Source organism: Melopsittacus undulatus, chromosome 2, assembly GCF_012275295.1.
Source record: "Melopsittacus undulatus isolate bMelUnd1 chromosome 2, bMelUnd1.mat.Z, whole genome shotgun sequence".
NCBI lineage: Eukaryota > Metazoa > Chordata > Aves > Psittaciformes > Psittaculidae > Melopsittacus > Melopsittacus undulatus.
Genome location: NC_047528.1, coordinates 61573787 through 61590688, shown reverse-complemented (window position 1 = coordinate 61590688; position 16902 = coordinate 61573787). Strand labels below are relative to the sequence as shown.

The following is a 16902-nucleotide window of genomic DNA, read 5'->3' as shown; positions in this document are numbered from 1 at the left end:
GAGGGGATGTTAACTGAAGTATTAAAGAGAAGATTTTATGGATCTGGTGTAGTAGCTGCAGTCTTTACTTTGGAACACAGTAACAGTGATGGATACTTCTAGATTGATGGAAGAGGAAAAGAAATTGGTTTATTACAGGGGTTTGGGTGGGTTTTGTTGTTTGGGATTTTGGGGGGTTTTTTGTTTGTTTATTTTGGTGGTTTGGGTTTGTTTTTTTTTTAGGAAAAATCAAGTTTTAAGAAAAAAGAAGTCTCATTTAAAATTACTTCAAATGTGTTACTAGATTGTCACCAACAATCTGACAATGTCTGACACGAAAGAGAGGAGGGATGCAGAAGGTTATTAATGTGCTTGTCAGGCTACACTTAGTATTTTTTTATTTTAAGCCACCTTATAAATCAGCACTTCATCCTAATAGCATTTGGCTTCAAAGGGCACAAAACAACCTCCTCCCTAACTCCCTGTGATCATTTTTCAGTATCTGCACAAAGATCAGATGCTCAGTGGATGAAGAGGCGGTTGTTGATTCCAGTGAGAGCTTGGTGTGTTTATCTTCTTGATATCCATGTTTGTGTTAGGCCATGCTTATTATACAAATAGATGGTCAGAGAAGGGAGCATAACGTAAAAAAAGTTGACATAACAAATGGATACAAAATAGTCAAAAATGAAAGCCTGATATTTAAAGTCAACTTTAACGGCTTTCACATAAATGTATACATGCTATGGGAAAGGGAAATAATAATCTGACTGCTTTTCAAATTGAATTTGATGTAAAATTTATCATTGTCTTGCAAAGATTAGAAGATGCATCTTGGGTTCAAGAACTTCCCTCCTGTTCTGTGTTCCTCAGGCTCACCAGCAGGATCAAGGCTGGCCTGAGTAATGGAGATTGAGGATAGTAAATCAAAGTGGAAAAATGCAAGTCAATTACTGCTCCAACAATCCAATCCACTTAGTGAAACACTTATTCTATCTGTTGTCAGTGAATCCCTGCAGGCTTCTTAAGAATCCAAGGTAAAGATAATCAGTGTAGAAACCAATGTGCTGGTTTGGGCAAGGGCACAGTCCCAGTATTCTGATAATGGCCTTTTAAAGTGTTTTAAATTGATAGACAGCTGCAGAAGAGTATAGGATTTAAGGGGGTTTTATTGCTTCATTGCTTGAAAATCGAAGCTTGTTCTGAGAACACTCAGACTGCTTCCAGAGTAGAGGTATGTATTAGTTCTTGGATCTCTTGCCCCTTGCAGTATGCAGAACATCTCAAAAGTAAAAACCCTAGAACCTATTACACCAGAAGAAGTCTTTTACCTAAGTACTGGTTTACTGTCATCATTCCCCTTGTGGAGTTAAGTTGCTGATGCTCAGCATTACTTCTGCCAAGGCAAGGCAAAAGGCCAATTGTACCATTTTTGGCTTTTACCATCCAAATATTTATACAGACTAGTTCATGCTCCTCTTGTGAGTGGTCTGCAGCAACCGAGGCAAAGCCGCCAGCCTTTGCAGGGGATAGATGGGTGTCACTGATGCAGCCTCTGCAAGAGCAGAGAGAGAAGCAGATGGAGGCAATAAAAACAGCAACAGAAACTCCTGTTGCTGACATGGTGTCTCTCTGCCCCTGCCCTTAGGTTCCCTACCAGCCTTTCTCTGGGAAACTGATTAAACCGGTAGTTTGCAGAGTAGTGGGGGACTGCGGATATATCGGGCTGCTCTTCCAGGAGCATTGTCAGAAAATGTAATGAAGTGAACCATGGGTTTTGTAACACTCTGAAGGATGAAAGTTGCAGTGATAAAAAGTTTAACACTGAAAAATGACAGACTTAAATTACTTCCCATTGGAACCTGTCCCCCCTCCTCTAGTTCTCACTGAGGCCTTTTGTGTGCCTTTTGACTGCCTTTTGTGCTGCCTGACTCTTGGGATGTATTTCATCTCTTTGGAGAACCTCTGAATACTGGCATTAGCAAAAACATCCAAATAACAAAATACGGTTAATTATAACTAATTGCATCAAATTGGCCTCAAGCAATGACTTAGGTTTTAACCTATGGCGATACCACTGATCTTACAATAGATAGGGGCTGCTTGCGCTAACACGTAGTCCACATGCAGTAGAGAAGGATGGGTTTGTTAGCAGGATTTGCCACCAGATTTGTCCCTACCTTCTGTAGCTGAACAGCAAAGACTTTGAAAACCTCTTTCTGATGGGTGGGTTAGGAATTTGAGGTGGCTTAGGGAGTGGTTTATTTTTTATGATAGGTGGAGCATAATGATAATAGCCTGGTAAACAGAAAGGGTGATTGTGCATTAAATTAACTCTTTTTATAGCGTTATCTACCAATGTAGACTAAGCTTTCAGTTAGCTATGAGGGGATACCCTGAATGGTTTCTTTTTTAAAAAGCATCACTAGCAGTGAATGCTGCTGAGGACATTTCTGTCATATGCAAGTGGGGTACAAGCTTAAATAAAACTGTGAGAATACTACCACGACTGCCAAAAGTCATTAAGTTACTTTTCAAAGTACCTGTTCTGTTATGCTGCCATCAGCTTTTTCTTTAGCTGTTATTGTGTCCATCCAATTCCTGACCTTGTCATGAAGCAGAAATTTATGCTGCTAAATATGGAATTTTTTTATTTAATCAATGTTGCATGGTTTCAAGATCGATCTATAAAAGTTATATCCCTGCTCCTGAACAATCTCCTTCCATCTTCCAAAAAACAGGTGAGGCCGAATATGCTAGGTGTGTCTGAAATGCGTGAAGCAGAAATTCGGCTTTGCTTTTATAAGGATGTCAGAATGATCACTAAAATAAACCTCTTAGTATTCTGAATAACCTATATACAAGGTTTTTTTTTAATAGCAAAGATTTTTATGGAGATCAAACACAGTGATCAAGACTTTACTCTTGAATTGGGAAGTTATTAATACTGAGCAAGAACATGAAACCTACATTATTTGTTACTTGTGAATTCATTGACAGTTTTGCTATGAATGTTTACCAGTACCCCCTGTATTCAAAAATTATTCATACTTAAATGGTCAAAGTTTCCTTTGCTGTGGCTTTAACTCCAGACTTTGGAGGCACAACATGAAGAACACTGACACAGTTTATAATTGAAATCCACCTTGTAGATTAAGGTAAACATGCACAAGGCTGCTGTGTTAACAGGTACCTGGAGTCAGGATAGGTTTAGATTAGCTATTAGGGAGAAGTTCTTTACTATGAGGGTGGTGAGGCACTGGCACAGGTTGCCGGGGAAGCTGTGGCTGCCCCATCCCTGGCAGTGTTCAAGGCCAGGCTGGAGCAACCTGGTCTCATGGAAGGTGTTCCTGTCCATGGCAGGGGCTTGGAACCAGAGGAGCTTTAAGGTCCACTCTGACACAAATCATTCTCTGATCCTGTAAATATGCCATCTGCAGCTACATGAAGTTCTGGGAGAAAGCAAAAGGTAGAGCAAATACACAGTTGCAAGCTACTTACTCAAGTCTCTTCATATCACCATGACAAAATTGTCAAATACTTTTTCTGGAAATGAGTCAGAAATGGGTATAAAAATGCTGGTATTTGTGGTCAGAGACAGGCAGTCAAATTCTTTCATCTAGCCTTCCTGTCTCCCCAGTATCCCTTCTTTCTCACTTTTTCCCCAGGCCTACAGTAATGGTCTTGTTTGGTGTCAGCAAACCTGACAGTAGTGTGTATAACTGAATAGATTCTGTGCAGTCACCTCTACCACTGCCAGCCACGATACTGTATGGTGGCATTTCAACAGTGATGGAAGACTTAGAGTGCTCTGGAAAAAGAACATCAAAAGCATGTGTCTCCTTAAAACTGCTTTTTGCTCTCATCTAGCAAGGAGAGACGGGAGAGAAAACCAAACCCAAACCAACGTTAATTTTGTGATTAATATGCTGGTCTGGAGACACGGAGTCCAAGTCCCTGCTTTGCCACATGCTTCCTTTATGAATTTAATCTCGATTTCTCTGTCTCTGTTTCCTCACGTGTCTGCTGGGGATAATGGCACTTCTCCTCCTGATGCCAAGTACATTAGCAGTAGAATGTTTAACTTTGTGCTGGCTTTGTAAGCAGGAATAAGTAGGCAGAAGTACCGTGTTTTTCGTAAGCTGCATAGGGAGAAAATAGTTGTAGCTTCTCGTTACACTGGGCTGGAAGGAGCAACTTGTTTTCTTTGGAGCTCATGGCATGTGTTTGTGAATCCTATTAAATGATTTGCCTGAGTATTCTGGACTGAATTTTACAAGTTAATTAGAATGCCAGCATGCTCTAAGATTATGTAATGGGGAATTAATAACAATTAAGAACTGCTGTTTCTGTTGTACAGCAAGTCACAACTAAAGTTAAAATCAGATCCTAAAGCAGAGGCGCAAACCTGCTGCAAAGCACACAACAGGGCCTAGGGAGGCAGCCCATGAAACTACATTCCTGGCTCTTCTTACTACAACATTTCCAGAAGCTGCTAGTTCTTAGTGTCTGGCACACGTACATGTTTGGAGGAGGCTCTCCCGCTCCTTGTGAATGCCATTGCTACTTTGAGATTATATTGCCAGCAGACGAGGCTCTGGGGACGTAATCTCTAAAAGCACTGGAAAGCTGCACACGGTGCAGTTCACTTGCCATTGAATCTGTTAACGTGCTCTCTAAAGGCAGGACCATAAGGGCTGCACTCATTTGCTGGCGCTGCCTGTTAATGATTTCCAGAACTCACTGTTTTGGAGCTGGCTGCCCTGGCAGCTGCACGTCTGCCCAGCCACCTCCCCTCTGTTCAGGCTGTTCTGGCCTGAGGTGCTGCTCCTCAGCTAGGCTCAGCAGCCAGGGGCACCCACCTCATACAGCTCCCCAAGGAGGACCTGCAAAGGAGAGGCCCTGAAATCCTTGCAGACAACTGGGGTTAATAAAAGACATTTGTGAAGCTGCCTACAAGTAATGGCAGACTGCCCAAAGCTGATGAGAGAAAAACAGAAGGGTAGTATTACCTGCAACTGGCACAGAATGAGTGCTTATTTAGATGATGCAAGGAAGCTCTGCTGACAGATTCATTAAAATAAGTGCGTGTTTTGATTTGGGTTGGGTTTGGGTTTTTTCTGGGGGAGGAGTGTGTCTGTTTCATTTTTTAACAGAATCACAGGCTGGATGAGGTTGGCAGACACTGCTGGAGTTCACTTTGTCCAAACCCTGCTCAAGCGGGGCCAGCTACAGCCAGTTATCCAGGACCATGTCCGGACAGCTGGGGAATATCTCCAAGGATGCAAACTCCACAACCTCCCTGAGCACACTGTACTAGTGCTTGGTCACCTTGACAGTGGAAAAGCATTCTACGATGTTCAGAGGGAACCTCCCGTGTTTCAGGTTGTGCCCATTTCCCCAGAGGTCTTGCCACTGGGTTCCACTGAGAAGAACCTGTCTGCAACATCTTAGCATCCTCCCACCAGGTATGTATACACATGGATGAGATCCCCCAGAACCTTCTCTTCTCCAGGCTGCACAGACCCAGCTCTCAGCCTCTCCTCATAGCAGAGATGTTCCAGTTCCTTAGTTGTCTGAGTGGCTGTTCATTAGACTCTCACCTGTACGGCCACGTTTTGCATTGTGGAGCCCAAACCTGAATCCAGCCCTCCAGATGTGGCCTCACCAGTGCTGAGAAGAGGGAAAGGATGACCCCTGCCCCTTCTGGCATACCACCCCTTCCCTTTTCCAGCCATATACTTTAATTCCCTCTTTGTGCAGAAATGTATTCCCCGTCATGTTCAAATTTTGTTATGTTTGGGTTCATAAACTTGGCAAGCAAAACTGAACTCTGTGGAGGAGCAAACAAACAAACAAACAGACAAAAACCCAACAGACAGGCTGAAGTTTGTGTGTTTGCAGTGGTAGCTCTGTCTAGAACCGTGTTTGCAGCACTGCCACCAAATCTCTTTTGTGAATTATTGAATCAAAAATTCACATTCTTTTCCTGGTCCTAATGGATACTGAAGCAGAGGCACTCCATGGGCATGCAGTTCAGATAACTCTTCCTGACGCGTGCTCACTTGTACCTGCCTATGCCGATTTTCTCTGGCTTAATGTATTCCCTGCACGTGTTGTCTTCTTGGAGCCAGAGTGACTTCCTCAATCCAGGCAGGCAAATATTTGCATTTTTCCTTTCACCATGCCGCTTCCTTGTTCTGATATGAAGGCTGGCAACAGGTTGGCAATACAGATAGCTTAATAAGGCTGTGTTTTCCATAGCCCTCTTTCCTCTGTCCATACACCTCTGGAACTCGTACTGTTTGGAATGGGATTGCTTCTCTGCAAGTTGAGCAGGGCTTCACCCTCAGGCTGGGCAGCTCTGGTGGTGAAGGGTCGCTAAGTACTTGTATTTGCCTTCTAACAAAGGTAGCAGAACCTGGATGAGGCGTTGGCCCTTTCCTACAGGATTGCTTGTTAGTATTGATGTCAAACAATGTTGATTAAAAACTGAACCTTGCCCCAGCACTCACCTTAACAAGCCTTAGGTTACATTGTACAGTGTTCCTTCTAGCAAAAGAGCTATCGCCTCACCTTAAGCCAGTCTCCAAGTTGGAATAGAAAGACCTCCTTAACATAAGGCAAGAGCTCTCTTGCTAGAAATAATACCATACTACACAACCACATGTAAGAAATAGCAAAAATACTTGAAATTTTTTCAATGCTGATCTTCTGGTCTGGAAAAAAAACAGCAATAAGCACTCTCGGGCACCTACTACAGGTTCCTTCACAGGCCTGTCTGCCCATGACCACCCCTCCAACGCTGTGCGATTCCTGAGGGGCTGTTAAAACCCACAACTACACCGATTCCCAAGTCTTACAGAACCACAGACTGGTTTGGGTTGGAAGGCACCTTCAGGCTCACCCAGTTCCACCCCCGCCATGCGCACGGACACCTTCCACCACCCAGGTTGCTCAGGGCCTGCCGTTGATCACTGCCGCGGACCGGGCTTGAGCTCATTCAGCTCCCCCGTGCCCAAACCTGGATTCCCGCCTCTGCCGGGGCCCGCCCTCCTTCACCGGGCGGGGCCGGGAGCCGGGCCCGGCAGCAGCGGCGGCGGCGGCGCGGGCGGAGCGCGCCCCCCAGCGGCGGCGGCGGGCGCGGTGCCGGCGGTGCAGCCGCCCAGCGCCATTACCGCCGCCCGGCGTGGCTGCTCCGCGGCGGCGGCAGAGCAGCGGTGGGATGCTGGGGGTGGCCGCGGCGGCGGCAGCAGGGATGAACTGTAACAGGTAGGGGAAGCACGGGGCCGCCCGCCCCGTCCCGTCCCGCCTCCCGCGGCGGTGCCTGCGAGGGCGGCGCTTTGTCTCGGCTTGGCCCGGCCGCTGTCAGCGGTTGCTGCCCGCTTGCTCGAGCACCCCCTCCCCACCTCCGTTCCGGTGCCCCGGGGAAGGCGCTTCCCTCTGCTCCGCTGGGCGCCGTGCGGGGAGGAGGGCGGCGGCGGCGGCCCCGGGCTGCGGCGGGTGGGAAGGGCGCTGGGACGGTCCGCTGCGGGGCTGGGTGAAGGGAGCGGGGCCCCGCCGCTGCTGGTGGTTTGCAGCGGGCAGGTGAGCCCCCTCCTCCCGGGAAGTTCCCGTTTCACGGGGAACTTTGCCCTTCCCTCTGGCGGCACCGGGATGGGGCCGGCAGGAGCGGGCTCACCCCCTCGGGGCTGCATTCACCCGAGGAGCGGCGGGATGGCCGTGCGTCCTTGTCACTGCAAGCTGGGAATGCGGCACAAACTTCGATTATAGCCTGTTGTGAACGGAGTTTGAGCATGGTTTAGTGTCCCTCGGGTTAAGAGGCGGCCTTTCCTGGGGGACATGGTTGTTTTAAAAGCGCGGTTCTGAGTAACCTCGGGTGTTTACGTGGTGAGATTCGTGCAGTTTTATGCCTATCCCACAATTATGGAGTAGTCATATCTTGGCGAATGGTTAATGGGGATGGGTTATGGAAAGCAAAGTCTCTTCTACTCATCCAGTGTTTCAAAGCCTCACCTGCTGTAGTTACTTCTCAGTAAGGAACGTCCCTAGTTAAAGCACTTGGCAAGTGCTGCACTAATACGGCAAAACCTGGGGTTGCGGGAAGGGAGAAAAGTGGCTCATAGCAAGCTTGGGCTGAGGGCTCAGGACGTCAGCTGGCGTCCAGACTTCAGCCTGGCTAAAGACTGCTTTATCTTTCCCGTGCCTGATATCTACCGTGAACCTCTCCAGCTCTGCACCATGCCTTTGAAGGAGAGCTGTGGCACCAGTGAAGTCAAACCGAGTTTGGGGCCACTGTGGTGGGCACTGCTGAGCTGACCGTACTCCTGGGTCAGCGCCCCGGTAACACCAGGGCACAGGAGGGGAGTTGGAGGGTCTCACCAGGCTTGGCCAGCTTCAGCGATAGCTGCTGTGAGACTGCATGCTGAGGAAAGGATGACAAAGTGATTCAGATGTCTGTGTATATGAAGGTAACTTTTTTCTTTGGTCATTCTAAGTTGCAACCCACATCTTGTGGGTGATGAGTGTTTCTAGGCCAGGCTTCTTTCTGCATTCATAGAATCACAGAAAGGTTTGCATTAGAAGGGAACTTTAAGCTCATCCAGTTCCAACCCCCGCCATGAGCAGGGACACCTTCCACTAGACCAGCTTGCTCAAACCCCTGTCCATCTTGGCCTTGAACACTTCCAGAGATGGAGCATCCTCAGCTTCTCTGGGCAACCTGTGCCAGTGCCTCACCACCCTCATAGTGAAGAATTCCTTCCTACTATCTAATCTATTCCCCCTTGTTCTATCACTACATGCCCTTGTAAAAAGTTCCTCTTCAGATTTTTTATAGGCTACCTTTTTGTACTGGAAGGCTGCTATAAGATCTTCCTGGAGCCTTCTTTTCTCCAGGCTGAACAAACCCAGCTCTCTCAGCCTGTCTTCATAGGAGAGGTTCTATTCCCAAAAAGTGCCTGAGTGGTCAGTGTTAGTGCTGTGAACATCAGCCTTTTGTGACTGCAAGTATCTGCGTGTCCTTCAGCCCCACACAGGTGCTTCAGCTCCAATACAGAGCCTGCCTCATTGGGTAAATAGAGCAATTGTGCATTTGGCATCTGTTGTGCTGAAGTTGTCAGGGAGCAAGCCAGCTGTCCTGCTGGTACACGCTTCCCAGAATATGAGTTAGGCTACACCCCTGGCACAGCAAGGAATTTTGGGACAAAGTCAGGCTAGAGCCCACGCTTGCAGAAACTTGCTGAGGCGAAGCAGCAGAGTGCTCTGGTGGGAGCCCACTTTGCTTAAAGCTGTCTTGGGGGGAGCTTTTCAATGCAAAACACACACCGTACATCCCAAAGAAGAAAAGCGGGTGGCCAGCACATCCAGGGAAGCGGCATCGGCAAAGCATCCATCCTGGGATTGGCTGATAGCTTGAGCATCCTTCCTCCCTGGCAGCAGGGATGAGCCTGGCTGCCTCCCAGCCAAGCAAATCCTCCTGTGGCTGAGGGTCAGGATGGAGTCCCACTGCTGCTGATGCACTCTGAGTATGAACTGCTTGCCCAGCGGATATGGAGCCCCTTGTCTAAATTGGACAGACCCCTCTGCGGTGCTTTTCCCACCAGTTGTTTGGGGTGAATCATCGTGTCGAGGACGAGGGGCTCTGCTGTGGCTCGGGAGGTGATGGTGCTGTGCAGCTGATTTTGGCAGCAGCGTGGCTGGAGGGAGCTGCTGGCCAGGCAGGGAATGCTGCTTGCCTGACAGGGCACAGCAGGGACAGGCTATGGGGTCAGCTCCAGAGAGGAAGCCAGTTGCAGGACTACTGGCTGAAGGAGTTTTTCTTCAGATGATTCCAGTCTGTTAAGGTCAAAATAAAACAAAAGGGTAAGATTTGTATGAGATGTATTTCGATTGGTAAAATGTAGGGAGAGGAAATTAAAAATTGATGTGCTTTCTTGTTTTGGTTCTTTGGGGAAAAAAAAAAATCCCAAACAAGCTAAAAATGCAAATATTTCATTCAAAACCACTTTTTAACAAAAAGTGGTGTTCTCAAAGGCTTCCACAGGTTGAAAATCCTAAGGATAACAAATCTTTACTTTTTGCTCTGATTTAGAGAGTTTAAATAATCTTGGGAAATAAAAAAGGAAGGAATTACATGAGGTCTGCCTTGATTTGGTACACGGAAGAGCAGCAGGTCAGTAGGTGCATGCATGGGGTTTGCTTTTGTCCTGGGAAATACTCTTTAACTTTTTTGTTTATCTCCTTCACTTTATAGGGGCTTTTTGAACTGGACTGGCTGCTGCAGGTTTTGTTTTCCAGTTAAAGGCGTTTGGAGGCTGGTGCTGTAACCTGGACACCCACTGCCCAAGGCACAGCCATCTCACTCAGCATCACGCTGGGAGATGAGACTGCCCCAGAGGAGAGGGGTTTGTGCAGGGAGGGATGTGCAGTGTGTCCTGCAGATGAGTCAGTGCTGGGTGGTTGGCTGTCATTTGGGATTGCTGGGTGCTTGCTTAATAAATGTCCTCTGAGTTTTGTGGGCAGCTTTTCCAGCTGGTTGTGCTGAACTCATTTTGATGTGTTATCGTTGGAATAAGTTTCTCAGGCATTTCAGAGAAAAAACATCAGCTTGCAGTATTATTGCATTATTATCTCAAGTTTTTGTAGTTTTCTAGCAGAAACTTTTTATTTAGTAGCAATAAATACAGGCCAACATGCATAAAATACTGAACAAAGCAGGCTGCTCTTTATTTAGAGCATAACTGCATTTGAAAAACTAGCATAGACTCATTGAATTTATAGCTCCTGATCTGCTGTGGTCTGTAAAGCTCAAAAATGTGGGCATTTCATAGTGTTGCTGGCGTTGATAAGGCACTCCATAAGTAAGAATCTAAATGTGATGCTGCATTCTGTCTCAGTTGTGATGCACAGGTCTTTTTCTTAGAACTGTCTGTGTACAATTACTGCCTGTGAACCATTAATGGCCTGCAGTAGGCAGAGAATGTTTTTTATAGTTAACAAATTCTGTTTCAAGTTGCAATAAAATATTTATTATTGAAGCACTTAAGGCAGGCTTTTCAGCTCCTGCAGTTGTGGCTTTGTGCTAAGTGTGTGAGGTTAGACATCCTGATACATCTGGGGTTTGTTCTTCTCCAAAGCCCGATTTAAAGGTTTTTCACTCCGTAACATAACACAATCTCTTATTACTTTACAATATAGGGAGGCTTTAACTATTAGCTGGGCTAAAAGCAGCTTGATAGTTGATGGGGAACTTACTCCTGTCAGGTCTTTCCATGACAGCAGGTGCTGATGACAAGGAAAATTAGATTGACAGTCATGTTTTGATAGCCAAAGCCTTCCCTTGTATAAACTATCCATAGCATGAACCAAGCATCTGTGTTACGTTGTCTGCTGTCCCTGTTTCATTAGTGATGTGTTACAGCACATGAACAGCTTGTGCAGAAGTGGTGGTGTTCAGGCAGAAAGGATGGGAAGGTCCTAATTCAACCTGACAATTAGAGAAAATGTAGCAAGGGAATGTGCCCTGGGGTTTAGGCTTTTCTTCAAATTAGGACACTCCTTTGCAATTACTTCAGCATTTCCCTTCCTGCGGTGTCTTAAGTCTTTGTGAAAATGCTTACTTATGTTTTTTAAGCAGATAGAAGGGGAAAACAAAGATACTGGAATTTCCTTGGCTAGTTTTGTGTGCCCTGATAACCCTTTATGCAGAACAGTTTGATGAGTTTGTCCTGGAGACCATTGGCAATGTCTGGGGGGCAGAAGCTGATGGTGTGCTCAGTGACAAATTATTCATGGGCAGGGTGGACCTCTTGTCTGCAGTCTGAAACTGTATTCCTGTGCAAAAATGGCATCGTCTGGAGTATCCTAGGATGCATAAAAAATAGTGTTACAATAAGGACAGCACCCAGGATAAGGTTTTGTGCTAAGTGTTTTTCATATTGTTTTCCCTTATATTTTAAATAAGAAGTCCTTGAATTCCAGCTCTGATCATCCATTTTTTCACTTATTAAAAGAACCCACCAGCCACTTCAACAGAATTCTATAGGAAGATGAGTCTTAAGTCACTCGGTGCTTTTAGGGTTGTTTCAGTCACTGCATGCATTAAATAGTGTGAAGAACTAGGAGCACATCAGCCTTTTGGTTGAATAAACCCTAAACTGGTGGGAACAGCAGAGTTAAAACTTCAGTGTTTGTTGCTCACATCATGAGTGGGAAGTTGGTGTGGATAATCTGAAAAACTAAGGCAATGTAATGATGTTATGAACGTTTCCTGGGTGGTCTGAGCAGCATGGGGAAGCTGCCATGCTCAGAATTATATGGGTTTTCTGTACTGATGCATTGTTTTAGTGTAGTTGGGGGCACTGAGAAAGACCACAGCAAAGCAGAGCAGTAACGCCAGCAAATACTTGGGAGGCAACAACATGGCATTGTGGCTCCTGTCCAGACCCCATGCTGATGTGCAACAGCTGTGGGATTGATGTGGGGAGAGACAACCATGCAGAGAAATAGCTTCAGATCTGCCCTGCGAGGGGAAAAGGAGGCATCGGTGCTCTGCAACGATTTGTCGCAGAGTCTTGGCCATCCCCTTGGCGTTGGGTGCTGCCCGGTGGGGGTGAGGAACTGGCTGTCAGCCTCTCACCTCCCGGAGCCACAGCATCACGGAGTCCTCCCTTGGTGTGTCCTGGCGTGCTGTCTCTGATTTGGGAATGAAAAGCTGGAGCTTGGCAGGCAGGGCTGCACAGGCTGCCAGCCAGTGTGGTCAGGGTAAGGCGGCCCCTGCAGATTCAGGGCTGAATCAGCACAGCAGATCTGCTTGCAAAACCCTCTGGTTTTGATGAATCTTCGTTGTGAGGAAACACTTGCAAATAGGCTCATGCTTCAGTTTGTAACCCCTCCACTGTGTTGGTAGCAGGACAGGCTTAGGTTCTGTGACAGAGACACACCAACATTTGCGCTGGATTAAGTAATTTGTTTTTGCTGGGGTCTGCTGGCAAGTGGACTGAGGTTCACCCAGCAGTGATCATTGCCCAGCCCCAGCTCTGGCCAGTGTCACCAAGCAGGACAGACCGTCTCTGGGCTCTGCCAGGGCAGCTGCTTTACCCGCAGGCGGCAATTACACAGACATTTTAATTAAGCATGTGGCTGTGCTACAGCTGACCAGGGTGACCCACATGCTCCCATCCCACAGCATTGCTCTTGCCGGCAATGGGAACCTGAGCCAGCTGAAAACCCATGGTGAAAGAGACTAGTAGATACATATATGTATTTAAAACTGATTTTGTCTCAATCTGAATCCATTCCTTGATCTTGTGAGTGCTGGTGATGGCTGGGGTGAAGGGACATTGGAAAGGTGGAAATGCCTGTTTTGGCAGAAGCATGGATTTGTGCCTGGGTCATGTTGCTGTGGTCCAGTGAGTGGTGTTATAGGTGCAGTCCTGTGAGAAGGTGCTGAGGATCTAAAGAAGAAGGGAGCTGTGTTTGTCGATGGTCTGAGTTGGGGCTGTGGGCTGCCTGCGGCCATCCTGGGTGCAGTGTTGGGAAGGGGCATGTTCATACTCTGTGCACTGGAAGAGTTGTTGAAGGAGGATTGCCTGGGCAATTTTGCTTGCTGCTGTTGAAAGCACCCTTGAGTATGTTTTCTCTGCAGCTTCTTGTCCCCCCCCCCCTACAGCCCTGCCTGAAGGGAAACCACGCAGCGGTGGTTTTGTCATGGTTGTCACAAGAACTAGTCTGCAGAAATTCACCTTCAGAGGATTCGGAGGAAAGGGACCTTGCATCTCATCGCCATGACACATAGATATGGTTAGAGGGGGCACCTGTTTAAATCTACCTAATATTTGTTGGCAGGACACAACTTCATGATCTGAAGATGCCCAGGGTCTTTCTTCACCCATTGCTGTGAAGTCCAGAGGAACTGGATGCTATTTATGCCTGCTTGTACTGTTAGGAAGTAAAATGGAGCAAGAGCTGTGCTTGTGAGGTCTTGCAGGCTGAGTCCCACCATCTAGAGACCCGGCTGTGGGACAGCCACAGCGCATGTGGCTGCTGGCGCCTTCTTCTCAAAATCTGTACCATAGAGACCAAGCAAGCTGCTATGGAAAAGGGGGCTCAGTGGGAGCCACCAGTGAGCTTCACTGGGGCCAAAAAGAGAAGGGCAGGAATCTCCTGAGTCTGACATTTCCATAGTACTTTAACCATGTCACAAAACAGCGTATTTTTTTCCTCCCTTCCCTGTTTTCTTTGGTGTGTATACGCAGTTGTAGGAGAGAGCTAATATTCTGACTATATGAAAAAGGAATTGAAGTGAATCATTTTAAAGCTGCTGCTGTTAAGAAAAAGCTGATTTACAAAATCTTTGTTCCTTCATTCACATTTTTTTCCCTTTTTGTTAGCCAGCCTCAGGAAATGAGAACATTCTTTTGGCTTTCCGTGCCTGAGTCACATCTTATATATATCTATCTATATAAAAATATGTTAAAACATCTGGAGATGTTTGTTTCAGAGAAGTGCTTGTTTTGTATTAGGGTGTCTGAGCTTTAAATGTTTGTACAGAGTTGGATGTTTCCAGAGTTTCCCATACTTCTCTGGTTACAAGGATATGTGCATTTCTGTCAGAAAAGCGAAGGGAAATGTGCTGATAACCTAGGGAACACACAAACAAGTAAGAATAAAGCCTTTAAAGAAGGTGAGAATTTGCTTTTTTTTTTTTTCCTTTCCAAAAGTTGAACTATCAAAGTACTTGTTTAATGTATCCAAATATGTAACTCTTTAATGTTTGCCAAGTATGTATTTAAAAAAGAAAAGTGTGAAGAGGAAAATACCAGTAGCTCTTCCCTTGTTCTTTAAGGGAAAAAAAAGGAAAGGAAGTAATTAAAAGCTCTTTATACCCATCTCTGCCATTCAGGGAGCTGACACTCATTTGGCTCTGGCAGTGCTCTGAGTGCACCGCGGGGTCTCCCTGCCTCCCTCTGTCCTCCCACGGGGGTCACACGGGGATCGTGAGACTTCGCTTTAAAAAGAAGAGAAAAAAAAACACATTTAGTTTAACCAAAGGCCAAATGTTTAACTTTGGTGGGGGAGGGGGGATTTAGGAGAACGAATAACATTTCTACCCTTGATTAACTGAAACTGATGGGAGACCCCAGATGGTGTGTGCAGGGAAGGAGGAAGGGACCTTGGCAGGACACAAGGGTAAGGTCCTCTCAAGGGACTCCATCTACCTTGGCCACACATCCTCTGGGCGTTCATGGCAGCTTCTCCTCCCACAGCTTGCACTGAAATGCCCTTGAGTTTATGGCTGGGGTAAGAAACCTCTCACTGATCAAGTATTTTGATTCCATCCTGGCCTTCCTGTTAGTTTCTTTGATCTTTTCTCGTTAGTGGATTATAGTGGACTTTCACAAGTGTTGCTTGTTGAAATAGTTGTATAAATATGGTCCATGTGGTAGGTGTTATTTACAAAAGTACTTATCTCCCAGAAAAAAAAACTACTTCCTTTTGCCTCTTCAGCATGCTCATATGCCATTGTGCATCAAAGAAGTGTGATTTCTATCGTTACATCAAGTAATAGCAGCTTATGTTAATTGTTTGAAATGATCTGAAGGCCAGTGGGGCTTAGTGTTTTGGCTGATATCCTGCTCATTCACTGTTTCAGTGAACACTAAGGAATTGTTTTAGGTTCTATAAAAGAAACCTGTAGAGCCAGGGCAATCTCTGGGGAGACTGATGGGCTCGCAGCCCAGGGATGAATCCGTCTCTGTTGAAATCTCCAGCAATTACAATTTCTCTTTTTCCCGATGAGAAAAGGCTCTCCTTCTCCCAGGGCATCCTGCTTATGTGATGTCCCCTGTGAAATGGCATCGCTCAGTGCCACGCTGGAAGCTGTATGGCTTCAGGTAGCAAAATGAAGCATGAAGCTCTCCAGTCACCAGGCTGAGTTTAGCTTTGGAGTGTGGCCAGGGTGGCTGGGGGAGGAGTTGTGCCATAGCTTTTGTAGCCAGATGAAGCAAGGAAGGATAAAATATTGCCAATGGCTGTGTACAGTGTAAGCCCAGAGTTCAGAATTTACAACCTATGTCTAAGCCTGAAAGCTGTGTTTTCTTTATTGTCCCACACAGGATGGGAATGATCACCCTGACCAGTGGGACGTGAGGAGGGTCCAAGGGGTTTCAGCAGGGGTGGGTGTTCGATGTGCCAGGCTCTGGCGTGGTCAGTACAGATTGTAGCGTTATTCTCAAGGGAAGGCAGGATGCTCCTCAGAGTTGGCTAGCACCTGAGGCAAGCTTCACCCAGAAAACTTTGCTGTTCTTCACACCCATCCCTTCCACAGCCTGCATTAAATCCCCTGCTGGACTGGGGCTCTGTTTTGGAAAAAAACAGAGAAAATGAAGTGCTATTTCAAGTGTCAGGTATTAAAGACACTGCTTCATTTTAATACAAGTGAAGTGCTTTGTGCTGGCGATTGCTTAGCTGGTACATGGCAAGGGGGAAATAACTTGAATTTCTTGTGTCGAATTGCATCAGTCACAAATGTGAAAATCAATGTTTTTATCATTACCATACAGAGATGGGCAAACAGTAGAGTTAAGAGGATCCCCGACATCACTCTTGGGAAAATTACTAGAACATGATAAAATGGCAGAGAATCCAGGAACAGTAATATTGCGTTATTACTCAGGTTTCATGAGAAAGCCTTCTGCTCACCTTGGGCTATTTATTCATTTATAAATAGCTTTGTGAACTTCTATTGAAAAGAGACATTTGAGGAGTTTAATGCTATTGCATGATAACAATGTCTCTTCAGAGCATTTTCAGCATGGACAGATTCCCAAGGTAGGCAGAATTACGAAATGAGTGTTTTATGTCATCTGAGGTAAAATTGGTTTAGTTGTTTTTACCCAGCAGATTTTGAGCTCTATGGTG

At 46.2% G+C, this 16902-nt stretch overlaps 1 protein-coding gene across 2 annotated transcripts in view; it reads left to right on the top strand.

Moving 5' to 3' along the window:
- The first annotated feature begins 5223 nt into the window (after positions 1 to 5223).
- LIMS1 (LIM zinc finger domain containing 1) overlaps positions 5224 to 16902 on the top strand; it is an 82251-nt gene continuing 70572 nt past the window's right edge. Inside the window, exon 1 of one of the 2 annotated variants that reach the window (XM_031051061.2) lies at positions 5224 to 5447. Coding sequence is in view for 1 of the 2 variants with exons in the window: in XM_034074498.1 (XP_033930389.1) it covers positions 7205 to 7251 (47 nt within the window). In the remaining variant the exon portion in view is untranslated. Of the gene's footprint in view, positions 5448 to 7133; positions 7252 to 16902 lie in introns of those variants that run through there. The other variant, XM_034074498.1, reaches the window with a different exon arrangement.